This window comes from Pristis pectinata, chromosome 1 (assembly GCF_009764475.1).
Source record: "Pristis pectinata isolate sPriPec2 chromosome 1, sPriPec2.1.pri, whole genome shotgun sequence".
NCBI lineage: Eukaryota > Metazoa > Chordata > Chondrichthyes > Rhinopristiformes > Pristidae > Pristis > Pristis pectinata.
This window is the reverse complement of record NC_067405.1, coordinates 42,966,747-42,980,393: the sequence shown is the minus strand read 5'-3', so window position 1 is coordinate 42,980,393 and position 13,647 is coordinate 42,966,747. Positions and strand designations below refer to the sequence as shown.

The following is a 13,647-nucleotide window of genomic DNA, read 5'->3' as shown; positions in this document are numbered from 1 at the left end:
AACAGTTCTGAACATGTGAAATAAAAACTAAGAATGCTGGAAATACTCAACAGGTCAGGTGGTATCTTTGGATAGAGGAACAAAGATAATGAACCAGATCATTGACCTTTCATCAGACTGAAGAAAAGTTCAAAATCAAATACATTGTTGCAAAGAAAGTAGAAAGAACAAAGGGAGTATCTATGACAGTGCAGTTACCATACATGTAGTGATGACAGCTGATAGGAGGTGCTGAAGACTCCACTTCCCTACACCCAGCTTCCTGCAAATGCTCCAGTCCTTTCTTCTAGTTTTGTATCTGTTCTTGATGACATCTTCCACACCACTACTTCCTTTTTCCTTAACTGTTTTTCTCTCAATCATAATTGACAGTGCTACTTTCAGAAGACTAAATGAGAAATATATTCTGTCCCCTTCACATAATTATACTGCCAGCGTGTGCAGATGACAACCTATGATGTGTGCCGGCTATTTGTGTGAAAGGGAACAATAAGCCCGGAATGAAAGGGCTTACTTATGATGAGCGTTTGTCAGCTCTTGGACTATACTCACTGGAGTATAGAAGAATGAGAGGGAACCTCATAGAAACATTTAGAATGTTGAAAGGACTGGACAGAGTAGATGTGGTTAAGTGGTTTCCCTTGGTGGGCGAGTCCAGGACTAGAGGGCACAATCTTAGTAGAGGGTACCGGTTTAAAGCAGAAATTTAGGAGAAGTTTCTTTAGCCAGATGGTAGTGAAATTATGGAATTCTTTGCCACGTACAGCTGTGGAGGCCCAATCATTGGGGGTGTTTAAGGAGGAGATTGATAGGTATCTAATTAGTCATGGTATCAAGGGATATGGGGATAAGGCCGGAAATTGGGGCTACATAGGAATAGTTTTAGTTTAGCACATGGAGCAGACTTGATGGGCTGAATGGCCTACTTCTGCTCCTTTGTCTTGTGATCTCGTGAATAATTGTATAAATCTGTGAGAGTTTCACTAAAGTAAAACTGTATAGTATAAAAGCTACAGTCAAAAGTGTTTAAATTTTTATCTCAAAGACTGCTGTAATTTTTTTGCATTCAGACCTGCTCTTTTTGATTGAACATAATCTTGAATTTAAATTGTCAAATGTACATTTGTCCAGTTAGGCAGAGAATGGAATTCAAGAGATGCCATGTTGTTCATTGGAAACTGATTGGATATATTTCCATCCAGATGACTCTGGAAGGATCATGCATATTGGGCCAACACAAATTAAGTAAGTTTATATGTTTCATCAGCTCGTGTGTTGACTATTAATTTCAAAGGAGAAAGTCTTGTATTATCTTCTATACACCACCCTTCTTTAAATGGAAGGTTCTGGAAAATAGGTGAGGGAAGATTTTTTACCGAATAATAGCCTCCTAGAGGAAATGATAAAGAGAAAACCAATACAAATTTGAACAATATCACCCTTCAGTTGTGATGATTTTGCATTGATTGGGAGAGCACAAATAATAATAAAATTATTGAGATGAAAGTGGGTGCCATTAAGATACATCAAGGGGAACAAAATTTCCAGATTTTAGGTAAGCAGGCCTAACAGAAATGTGAAATAATTTGAAACCAAACTGTAAGCAGGCCCAAGTATTGTTATACCTTGCACCAAATGAAAAACTACCATCAGGAGAAGAAACAAATGACTGTGAGACCTAAAATCCATTTTGAAGAAAAATAATAATTGAGGTGTTATATGTCATGATTTTAAGATATTTCACCTTAATCCACAGTCTGAATGATTGCCACTAATTTATTATTGGTGACATGTTGTGAATGTTTAAATGTCATCTACATTTTAGTAAAGTACTATTGAAAAATTTAAAATCGAGTTTATTAATGTATTCCTTTTATATTATAAATATTTTACGCTATGTCTTCCTTTGTGTTACACATCATTGATCATTATGTTCCTCAGTGTATTGCAGCTGATTGAAAAATCTGAAGATAAGCAAAGATGGCAGGTTTTACAAGCCTTTACAATTTTATCTAAAAGAGAAAGAAAGGTAACTCAATCTCATTAACCTTTTCATTTTTCTTTACACTATTAACTAAATTGGTCCATTTTTAGATTGGGAAATGAAGGATGGGATATTCATAGAGATGCAGACTTCCTTTCTGATTGCAAGTGCCACCATTTTTATCAGCTGTTCTGTGCATCTGTAAATCTATTCTTAGTGTGCAATAGTTTCTTGGTCTCCATACCCAGCCAAAGGACAGGCAATGGGGAAATAATTGTTTTCATTGCATTTGCTTTTACTGGGAGTAATAGTGTCATATACAAGCAAGATTTGCTTCTGATGTACTGAATCCAGGATACACTGAAACTCACTCAACTAATATTTGTCACAGATAAAATCAGAAAATATTTAAGCAGAATTCATGCAGACAGGTACAGTGTAAACATTTAGCTGTGTCAACTTGCGATGTGTTTTTCTATGTTTCTATGTAATCAGGTACTAAAGGAAGTCCAAGATTGATCATAGAGGAGTTTCTTACGACACATAATGGGAACAACAGTACAAATATATAATGTCTCCAATTGTGGGCCACTTAGCCTTCCCTATAACAAACACGTACATCTGATGAATCCATATCAGAATAATTAAGCATTTGCTTGGAAGTACATGGAAGCTCAATCAGCACAATTTTGCACTGAATGTCAGTAGAAAGGGAATAAGCGAGCACTAATCCAGCTCAAAATAGACAAGAATAGCAATATCAACCACGATTATAGGCAGTCCTTTCACAAAGCCAAAACTCAGGGAAATAAAGCCAAACAACATGCTCCATTTCCTAAATACGTGCTGTCAGTTGTTGTGTGCACAGCCATGACAGTAATTCTGAAGTACTACTGTAAAAGCATCATGCAATCAAAATGTACACCAGGTCCAAAAATATTCATTTTACAAACATGTGACTATAGTTGTAAAAACTGTAGGTATTCTAAAATTGTATTAACGATTTCTGTTTGTATGGCAAAGTGTCTAGAAAGTACAAGATTGTTGCCTTTTTTTAAAAAAAAAATTATCTTTCTCTATAACTTTTCCCCGATTCCAGGTGGAGAACACAGTAACGGTGACAGCCTATGGTCGAGTTGTAAAAAGACAGTTTTCTCAATTGGATGATGATCAGTTCGAGGTAATTAGAGTTGGAATAACTCAACACATTGGATTTATTTTCTCTTCCTTCACAAAGCAAGTCTTCAAGCTATTTGTTAATGATGGAGGAGAATTTGGTTTTGAAACTGACTGTATCAGTCACCTGTCTGTCAATTGAATGCTTTTGCACTTTATCCAAATATCACATTTTCTCTCCTCAGGACCCTTCCACATGAAAGTGACTTTTGCATCCTATTATTTATTCATGTAAAATTGATTCTTTTTTGAATCTAATTACCACAAACTAGATATTTTTCAATTTTTTTTGATTCTATGGGCATTGGGGATCTGCAGATAGATTAAAGTAAAACAAGTTAATTGATTTCAGAGTTCAGAGCAAAATAAAGAATAATGCTCAATAATCACCTTCTTTTACCTAACGCCGTTTAAGTCAGTTTCCAAACCTGAAGAAAACCGAGATACACAAAGTGTTATGTTCTGGCTGGTGTGCAAAGCAAATTAAATTGAACCATTTCACTAGAGCCTAAATGGGGAATTCTGCATTGTAAACAGATTAAGTATGTTGGACAAATCCCAATCGAAACAAAATCATCTTTTGTCTGTGAAACACACAGTTGAGCTGATCAACGCAGTCAGATTTTAACATTCATCTGCAGTAGCACTCTGAAATTGAGCACCATTATAAACATGTAAACATTTATGTAATCCATGAAACACATGCACAATACTGCTGAGTTTCAAGAAGATTGGAGCTTGATATGCACATGTCTTATCTCACCAGCTGCACTTGTTATATTCATGATTATTTGAGGATCCACAGTGTTGGCTTCTGTATATGTTAACTTTGTTTCTTCTGGCACCCATCCACCATAACTGTTAAGACCTAATACTGGCTGATCTTAGAAATCTCCAATGTTACAAATTCATCTCTTTTTACAAGGTCTGAGGAACTCCCTTCTCTACTTTTTCCCTTACCTTCTCCTCAATGATGTAATCCCTAAACTGCAGTCCCAACACAGCTTATTCCCAAAAATGCCTTGATAACTCCATGATTTTGAGAGCTTCCTCTCCAATGTACTACATGGCAGGAGGGATAGTGCTGACTAGACATTTAAAGTCCTAAAATCATTCAGTACTGAAATCAGCCCTTCTGGCCACTCTGTCCATACAAACCATCAAGTACTGATCTATACCAATCTCATTTACCCACACTTGGTTGGTAACCTTCTATGGTTTAGCATTCAAGTGCTCCTCCAGATACTACTAAAAAGTTGCCTCCACCACTTACTCAGGCAGTGCATTATAGATTCTAATCATCCTCTAGGTGAAAAAATTCTTCCTCAGATCTCCTCTGAACCTCTTACTGCTTATTCTTAACCTCTAGTTTTAGACACCTCTGCTATGGGGAACAGATTCCTACATCAAGCCTGTCTTTGTCTCTCTTAATTTTGAATATTTCTATCAGGTCACCTCTCAGCCTCCTCTCCAAGGAAAACAAACCCAGCCTATTAAGTATTCCATCTCTTTGTTGAAATACTTTATCCTAGGCATCATCCTGGTGAATCTCCTCTGCACCTTCTCCAGTGCAGTCATGTCCTCTGACAACCAGAACTGTTTTATAAAGTTGTATCATGAACTCCCTGTTGGTATAATTCTGTTCCCTAGCTAATGAAGGCAGGTATCACATATGCCTTCTTCATCACCTTAGCAACTGTGCTGCCACCTAAAGGGATCCTTGGACTTGTAAACAAGATCTTCCATTCCTCAATACTCTCTAGGACCCTTGTTTGATTTGGTAAGGGAGATGTACTGTAAGTGGAATGTACTGTAAGTGAGTATGAAAATGATTACCTTGCTTAGAGCATTATCCATGCATTATATTGGAACATACAAGGTAGAAAATGGCCTACTCCAAAAATATTGCATGGGAAGATATCCAATGACTATGTAGGTTGTCTAAACATCCTTGACACACATCTGTAAAACTGTCCCATATTTCACATTTGCTTTGTCCGTGTCCCTGCTCAGAATTACAGCTTTGCCATTGCATTTCATTTAGGCACTGTCGCAAGCAGATTCTAAGTCTTGTGTATATTAAAAATGGACACATTTTGCATCCTGCAAGCTTTTCTCATCAAACTGAGAATGCAGCTTAGCAGTAACTCTGTTACTAGGCTGTTGAATACCTCTTTGCTCCTCAGGTGCTTTTTAACTTGGGAATTGTTAAGATAACTTGACAAGAGGTCAGTAACTAAAAGAAACGTGCCAACTGGAGAAAGGGTTGCAAGTTATTATGTCCTTGATTCCCTCAGATTATACTGTAGATACCCTGACATAACAGGGCTTGGAGAATGTAGCAGCTGCAAACCCATCTCCAATCCATCCTGGATCTCTTTGTCTCCTTCTCACTCGAATCGTATTGGCAGAACAAGCCCTCTTAGAACATCTTGTTAGCAGCATGCAGCATTTGGAGACCTATTTTCAAAAGAACTTCACACCATACCATTTACTGTACGTGTCCTACCTCTATGTGACTTGCCAAACCTTGCATCAACCTTGGCCAACTTTCCATTTGATCTATATCCTGCTGTAGCCTCAGACAACCTTCTTTACAATTCACAATACCACCGACTTTAGTGTCATCTGCAAACTTACTAATCAAACTACTCCTACATTCAGATTCAAGTTGTTAATATATATACAAAAAAGCAAGGGTCCTAGCATTGCTCCTTGAGGTACACCACTAGTCAGACTTCTGATCAGAAAAGCACTGCCCTCATTGTCTTATCACCAAGCCAATTTTGGATCCAATCAGCTAGCTTGTCTTGGATCCCTGGTGCCTTAACCTTCTGGACCAGACAACCACATCGGGCCTTGTCAAATGACTTGCTAAAGTCAATATCGACAACACCTTTATCAGTTTTAGTTACCTCCCTAAATATCTTAATCATGTTAGTGAGGCAGTACTTGCCCCACACAAAGCCATGCTGACCATCCCTGATCAGCACCTGCCTTTCCAAATATACATACATAAATCACATCCCTTAGAATTTTCTCAAATAGTTTCCTGACCACTGACACAGGGTTCATCAGCCTGCAGTTGACTAGTTAACTGGCTTATCACTGCTGCCCTCCTTAAACAAAAGGAACATTAGCTATCCTCCAGTCCTCTAGAATTTCACTTGTGGCTAACAAAGATGCAAAAATCTCTGCCAAGGCCCCAGCTGTCTCCTCCCCTGCTTCCCATAGAAACCTAGGATACATCTCATCCAACCCTGAGAATTTATCAACCCTTGTATATCGCATGTTTAACACCTCCTCCTTAATACTGACCTGCTCCAGATTACTGATGAACCCCTCCCTGAACTCGCCATCTTCCATGTCTTTCTCCATGGTGAATACTGAGAAGTATTCATTTAAGACCTCTCCCACATTGCCTGACTCCACACATAGATATACCCTTTGGTCCCTAAGGGGACCCACTCTTTCCTTGGCTATCTTTGTGCTCCAGATATACTGTATGTATAGAATGTTTTGGGATTCTGCTTAATCTTACTTGCCAAGGATATTTTGTAGCCCCTTTTGGCTCTCCTAATTTCTTCTCTCCTACACACTTTATGTTCCTTAAGCAACTCCATCGATCCCAGTTGCCTATACCTGCCAGAGGATTCTTTTTTACTTCCTAATCAAGCCTTCAATATCTTTTGTCATCCAACATTCCCTAATCTTGCCATCTTTACCTTTCACCCTTATCAGAAATTGCTGGCCTTGAACTCTTGCTAACTCCCTTTTGAAAGATACCTAATTGTCAGCTCTCATTTTACCCACAAGCATCTGCTCACAATCTATCTTCATCAGGTTGTCCCTTATGCCACTGAAATCGCCTTCCCCAATTCAAGTCCTTAACCTGAAGAGCAATCTTATCCCTTTCCGTGACTACTTTGAAACTTGCAGGATTATGGTTACTGTTCCCAAAGCATTCCCCATCCTACACTTCCACCACCTGCCCAGTTTCATTTCCTAAGGTGAGTACTTCCCTGTCTCTGGTAGGACTCTCTTTCTTTTCCAATCTTTTTATTAATTTTCAAATTAATACAGATTGATATAGTATCAATATTTATACATGTAATACAAAGAGATCAGGATAACAATCATAGCATAGATAATCATAAAGAACAATAAAATATAAAAAAAATCTGTAGATCCAACGATCACTTAGTAAATGAATATAATATAAAAGAAAGGAAAGAAAATGATTTATTATATAAATTTAAAAAAAACCAAATCAGTAAGAAAAATTGTAAATAATATAAACTAAACAAAAATAAATTTTAAAAAAAACAAACAAAACAAAAAAATAAAAAAAAACTGGGCTAAAATTTCTCAGTAGAAATATAGCAATATTATGTTGTCAACTCCGTTCCTCCAAGTTGGAAAGTTATTGAAAGGGGATCTACATCATGTGAAAATATTGAATAAATGGACTGCAAATATCTTCAAATTTAAGCGAAGGATCGACAGTACCACTCCTAATTTTTTCCAAGTTTAAACATGATATCGTTTGAGAGAACCATTGAAAAGTAGTAGGGGGTATTGGATCCTTCCATTTAAACAAAATGGATCGTTTGGCCATTGATGTGACAAAAGCAATCATACGGTTAGCGGAACCAGATAAATGGCCAGACTCTATCCTTGGTAATCCAAAAATTGCAGTGATAGGGTGAGGTTGTAAATCAATCTTCAATACGTTTGAAATAATGTTAAAAATGTCTTTCCGATATTTTTCCAAAAGGGGACAGGACCAAATTATATGTGTCAAAGAAGCCACATTCGATTTACATCTATCACGTATAGGATTTATATGGTTATAAAAACGAGCTAACTTATCTTTGGACATATGGGTCCTGCGGACTACCTTAAACTGTATCAACAAGTGTCTGGCACACATTGAAGATGTATTAACTAAATGAAGAATTTCCTTCCAAGTCTCTATAGGTATAGATGTCTGGAGTTCACTTTCCATTCATTCTTAGTTTGTCTAATGATTCTCGACGTATTTTCATAATTAAATCATAAATTATTGCTATCAAGCCCTTCTGATAAGGATTAGGACCTAAAATTATTTCCGTAGTTTCAATTTTGTAAGTTGTCGGAAAAGAGGGTATAGTAAGTTTTTAAGAAAATTTCTAATCTGCAAATATCGAAAAAAGTGTGATCTAGGCAAATTATATTTATTAGACAATTGTTCAAAAGATGAAAAACAGTTATCAATGAATAGATCATGAAAACGTACTATTCCCTTCCTTTTCCATATGGAAAAAGCTGAGTCAGCTCTGGATGGATGAAAGAAAAAATTATATTGAATGGGACTTGACAAATTAAATTTATTCAATCCAAACAATTTACAAAATTGAAACCATATTCATATTGTATGTTTAACAATTGGGTTAGTCGTATGTTTACTTAATTTGGTAAGTGCAAAAGGGAGTGAGCTCCTAAAATAGAAACTAATGGAAAATTCAAGAACTGATTGGTGCTCAAGGCAAACCCATTTGGGGCAATGAATTACATCAAAATCTTATATCCAAAAAATTAAATATCTGATATTAATTGCCCAATAATATAATCTAAAGTTAGGCAAGGCCAAACCACCATCCTTTTCTAGTTTTTGTAAGTATTTCTTACTTAACCTTGGGTTTTTATTCTGTCAAATATATGAAAGAATTTTAGAATCAATAGTGTCAAAAAAAGATTTCGGGACGTGGACTCTCTATATTATTGTTTCAAAAAACTTTCTTGGATGCACTTAACAAATTCTGCCCCATCTAAGCCTATTGCACCAAGACAATCCCAATCAATATTGGGAAAGTTAAAATCCCCACTATTATAAATCCTATTGCTCTTGCACCTTTATGTGATTTGCTTATATATCTGTTCCTCTAATTCCCCACTGACTATTGGAGACCCATTGTATGACTCCAGCAAAATGATTGCTCTTATTCCCAAATTCTACTCCAATGGCTTCATTGGATAATCCCTCCAGGGTATCCTCTCTAAGTACAGAAATTATGTTTTCCCTAATAAGTAGTGAGACCCCCCCCCCCTCCCCTTTTGCATTCCGTCTGTCACCCTGAAACTTAAGCTTCCAGTCCTGTCCTTCCATCAACCATGTTTCTGTGATTGCAATAACATCATAATTCCAAATGCTGATCTATGCTATAAATTCATCTGATTTACTCATGAGGCTCCTTAATGCAAGTAAATGCAGACGAGCCTCTTATGCTTCCCTAAACTGCCTCTAGCTGCTTTGCTTGATTTATCTGCTACATTCCAGCCGCCAACCCCCCCCGCTACTGTGCTTCCCATGCACTGCTCAGTTAGTTTAACCTCTACCGAGTAGCCCTGAGCAAACATCCCTGCAAGGATATTGGTCCCCCTGCAGCTTAGGTCCAACCTGCCAACCGTGGTGCCGTAAACCCGGTGGCTGCTACAGCTGCTTTCCTTCAAGTGGCGATTCCCACCACCTCTTAATGGTATCCAGTTGAGAGAGCATTCATGCACTTACCACCTTTCCTGGTGGGCGCCCATCTCCTTTCAATTAGTATGTTTTACAAGTTGGTACAACCTATTAACATTTTCCACATCCCTACAAAATCTACCTCTTGCTGCAGGTCTCCGTCAGACTCCCCCAACCTCAGCAGCCACTCACAACCATGCTCTCTGCCTAAGGTGCCCTAATCTGACCTCTAGAAAATGAACAACCTTCACTTCTTCTGCACCACAACCTTTTTCTCCCACCTCCAAGGGTTCTATCCTCCATGACCTACTGTGTTTCCTCGTCAATGACAGAGGAATGGCCTTATTGCGCATAAAGTATTGCATGCAGTAGAGCTCTGTAATAGCAGGCCTGTGCACAAAATATGCTTTGGCCTGCTGTCATTTCTTGTTTAATGCACAGAATTCTGGACCTGAATATCTCTTCAGAAGCTAAGGCCAGGTTTAGTTGCTTCTATTGGAAGAACCAGCAAATTAAAAAAAATCACACATTACATTGCATACAAAGATGTCATTTAGACCATGGTGGATGGAAACTCAGGTTGGACAAGACTTTCTGTATCTTAAAAATGCACAGTGCAGCAAATTGAGCATGTTGACATTTACATGTGATTTTTAAAAAATATCATTGCCCTTGATATGTTGTTTAATTGGTATTTATTTCTAATTTGCACTTCAATTTTCAGTCATTGCCTGATATTAAATTGGATAAAGTATATGAATTCTGAACAGTCATGGGTAGAATTTTTATATTTCTATTAATAATACAGAATGTAACCTGATAAACAGCATGTTATGATAAGCCTGTTCAATGGAACATATTAAATCATAGGGCACAACATGAAGAACTATGAAGTATTTTAAACACATTCTCATGATCTTGTTTAAAAAGATGATATTAGAGCAGAATTGGGAATTATGCAAATAAGTGAATGTTGAACTGAGGCAAATTATAAGATTACAAGACACTGAACATTTACTATCATACAACAAAGCAATCTAAATTCATACAAAATAATGGTGAGTGGGTACCCTCTGTATATGTATTATTAAAGTTATCATTGAATTCTAATTATGAATGAACACTTACCTTTACTGTATTTCATTTTTAAAAGACCTTTAAAATGGTAGACTACGAAGATGAGCTTGAACTGTTGACTGTTTTGGCAGTAGCTCCAACAGACAATGAAGGGAATGCGCGTCTTGATTTTTACGACAACCAAACTGGCACCTTAATTAAGAGTGTTTCAATAGCGGAACCATGGGATGTTGTAAGTATGGCCAGTAATGAGTTACTGGGTTTAATGGATTGGTTCTTTAGTTAATTGGTTGAAATTTTACTAAAATATGTGTCAGACATGTGGTATTCCACGCACTGAACTATCAATGGTTGTCATGTTACCCTGGATGGAAGCACTTCCTCAATCAGAACCTGATTAAAAAGCACTTTCACGTGCTTCTTAATAACTGATCAGAGTATCACTAATTGAGCCTCAGGTGCTTTGCTTGCTCACACTCATAACTGGCAATAGTGGCAGTTAGATGTAGATGTACAGGTAGATGTAGAAATAATGTTAAAACGTGGCATTAAACCGACCAGTCTACCAGACCTTCTAATGGTGCCCCAGGCCCTATTAAGTAGTCTGCGTTGTAATGAGTCACCTAATTAAACCTATTTGATGGATAGCTATAGATCTCATGAGACCACTGAGGGTTATTTTCACTATGATGTTAACTTTTGTTTCCCATTCTACTGTTATATAAACAGTTTTTATTTGAATGTTTGATTACAATGAGGATAAATTTCTAATATAAATGTAATACTACCCATTATTCATTTGAGCTACCTCACTTTCCAAAGGTGAATGAACATCAGTTTTCAAATCACCTGAACTATTTTGAATGTCAACTCCAGATACTGCTGCCACAGCTGAATAAGGACTAGTACTAAATAGTCATTCCATAGTAACTCAAAAAAAGACAACAAAAACATTTTTAAACTATTGCTCAGTAGACAAATAAAACAGCCACTCAGGCACCATATTAATTTGTAGGAATGGTACTGTAAAATGTTAGCATAGATAAGGTTGACTGAAGCAATGAAGTGATATAGATTGTTATCACAAAGATATATTGGATCCTATGCCATTTAAAACACTGCAGATTTTACAAACTTCTAGGCTGTTCTGTGAAAAGACAAATGAAAAAGGATAAAAGTAAAATGTGAATAGAGGTTGTAAATAGGAGCAAATTTTACTTGGCTGAGAAGTGATCTGATAACATTGAACTGGAAAATACTGCTTGAAGGTGTCAGAGTAATGGGAGGCATTCAACAAGGAAGAGGTTGGATAAGTTAGGGTTGTTTTCTTTAGCACAAAGGAGGTTGAGGGTAAATATAATTGTGGTGTATAAAATTGTGTGGTGTAGATAAATTGGAAGAGGTATTTCCCTTCAGAGTGGAGGCCAGAAAAAGGGGGCATTGATTTAAATTTAAAAGAATCAGAGAGGAAATGATTTTTTTGCCCAGAGGGAGCTAGGAGGCTGAAGTTCATGGCCAGAATGGAAGGTAAAAGCGGAAATCCTCATCACATTTTTAAAGGTACTTTGATGTACATTTGGAAGAGCAGCAACCTGCACATCCACAGACCTGGTAGAGGAAGTTAAGACTGGATAGTTTGTTTTACACAAAGGGCCACATGGCCTCTGTGTCAAAATATTCAATGATTCTATGACAGGTTTTTGGACAAAACTGATTTACTGTCATCAGTCGTAGAAGTTACAGTACAACAGCAGGCCATGTGCTCGCAAGTATACACCAGTGGATTTTCTTCACATCTGTCTAATCCTATCCACTCTTCTCATTATCTACAATCTTTACTTGGGTATGGATTTTGCATAAATCATTGGGTGCCGTTGCATATTCCACATTTCTAATTGCACTCTAAAGTAACTTGTTCTAACCTTCCCTTTTAATTGTGAAATCATTTACATGTTCACCATCCTGCTGCCTCATAATGCTTAAAAACAATTATAATGCCCAGGTGACACATTAATGTTATGACCAAGGATTTTGGATTGCCTCAATAAAGAAATCCTGAACAATATCCTTTTATCAAGCTTACAGTTAGTGAAATCAGTTGTACAGCTGGTGCCTTTACCCCAATGGAAACTAATGCAGCTTGTTCACTACAGCTGAGCAATCATTCACAGTCTTACTCATTCATTGGATTAACTTGGATACCTGAGGTATGAGAGAAAAAAGCATTAAATGTGGCTCCCAAATGCTATTTCACAGTAATTTTGTTTCAAATTTCCAGACCTACAATCATCAACTGTTCTTCGACAGAGATACGATTATACATATAGAACAGCTGGCGCATCGAACAGTTTGCTGTCATGTTTACAAAATGGTTCAATGTTCTGAAGGTGAAGATGGAAATAAAAATTGATGTATCCAACTTTGTTTATCTTTTATTTACTATAAAAATCATTTGCTTTCACATTTGTGCAATTATAATTGGAAGGTTTGAGCTGGTCAATAGTGGGAATTGACATATAAATATTTTAGGTAACTTCAACTGTTTTATTTTGAAAGAATCTTTAATCCAAAGAAAATTGTACAAACAGTTGTGAGGGATGAGTGACTTGACAAAAACAGATACTTGCAACTTTTGGATGATGTTCTAAATCAGATAAGTAAGGATCTGAACTCTGAAAATGTGCCTCCTTGAGATGTTCACAACAGCCTTTGCAATATTTCCATAATTTAAATCGGGGAAATCAAACTTTTTATATTAATGGTGAACAGCATGGCAAAATAACTTTGAATTATGTAATAGAGAGTCTAGAAGTGACGGTCTGAAATGTATTTATTTTAAAGAGAGACACAGGAAACTGCAGATGCTGGAATCTGAAGCAAAAACTGCTGGAAGAATTCAACAGATCAG

General features: G+C 37.0%; 1 protein-coding gene across 1 annotated transcript in view; it reads left to right on the top strand.

Annotated features, from left to right (window-relative positions):
• dcaf17 (ddb1 and cul4 associated factor 17) overlaps window positions 1-13,149 on the top strand; it is a 35,558-nt gene extending 22,409 nt beyond the window's left edge. The window contains exons 10-14 of the mRNA XM_052026904.1: window positions 1,136-1,245; window positions 1,942-2,029; window positions 3,084-3,164; window positions 10,816-10,971; window positions 13,018-13,149. Coding sequence (XP_051882864.1) covers window positions 1,136-1,245; window positions 1,942-2,029; window positions 3,084-3,164; window positions 10,816-10,971; window positions 13,018-13,149 — 567 coding nt within the window. The remainder of the gene's footprint in view (window positions 1-1,135; window positions 1,246-1,941; window positions 2,030-3,083; window positions 3,165-10,815; window positions 10,972-13,017) is intronic.
• Window positions 13,150-13,647: the final 498 nt, after the last annotated feature.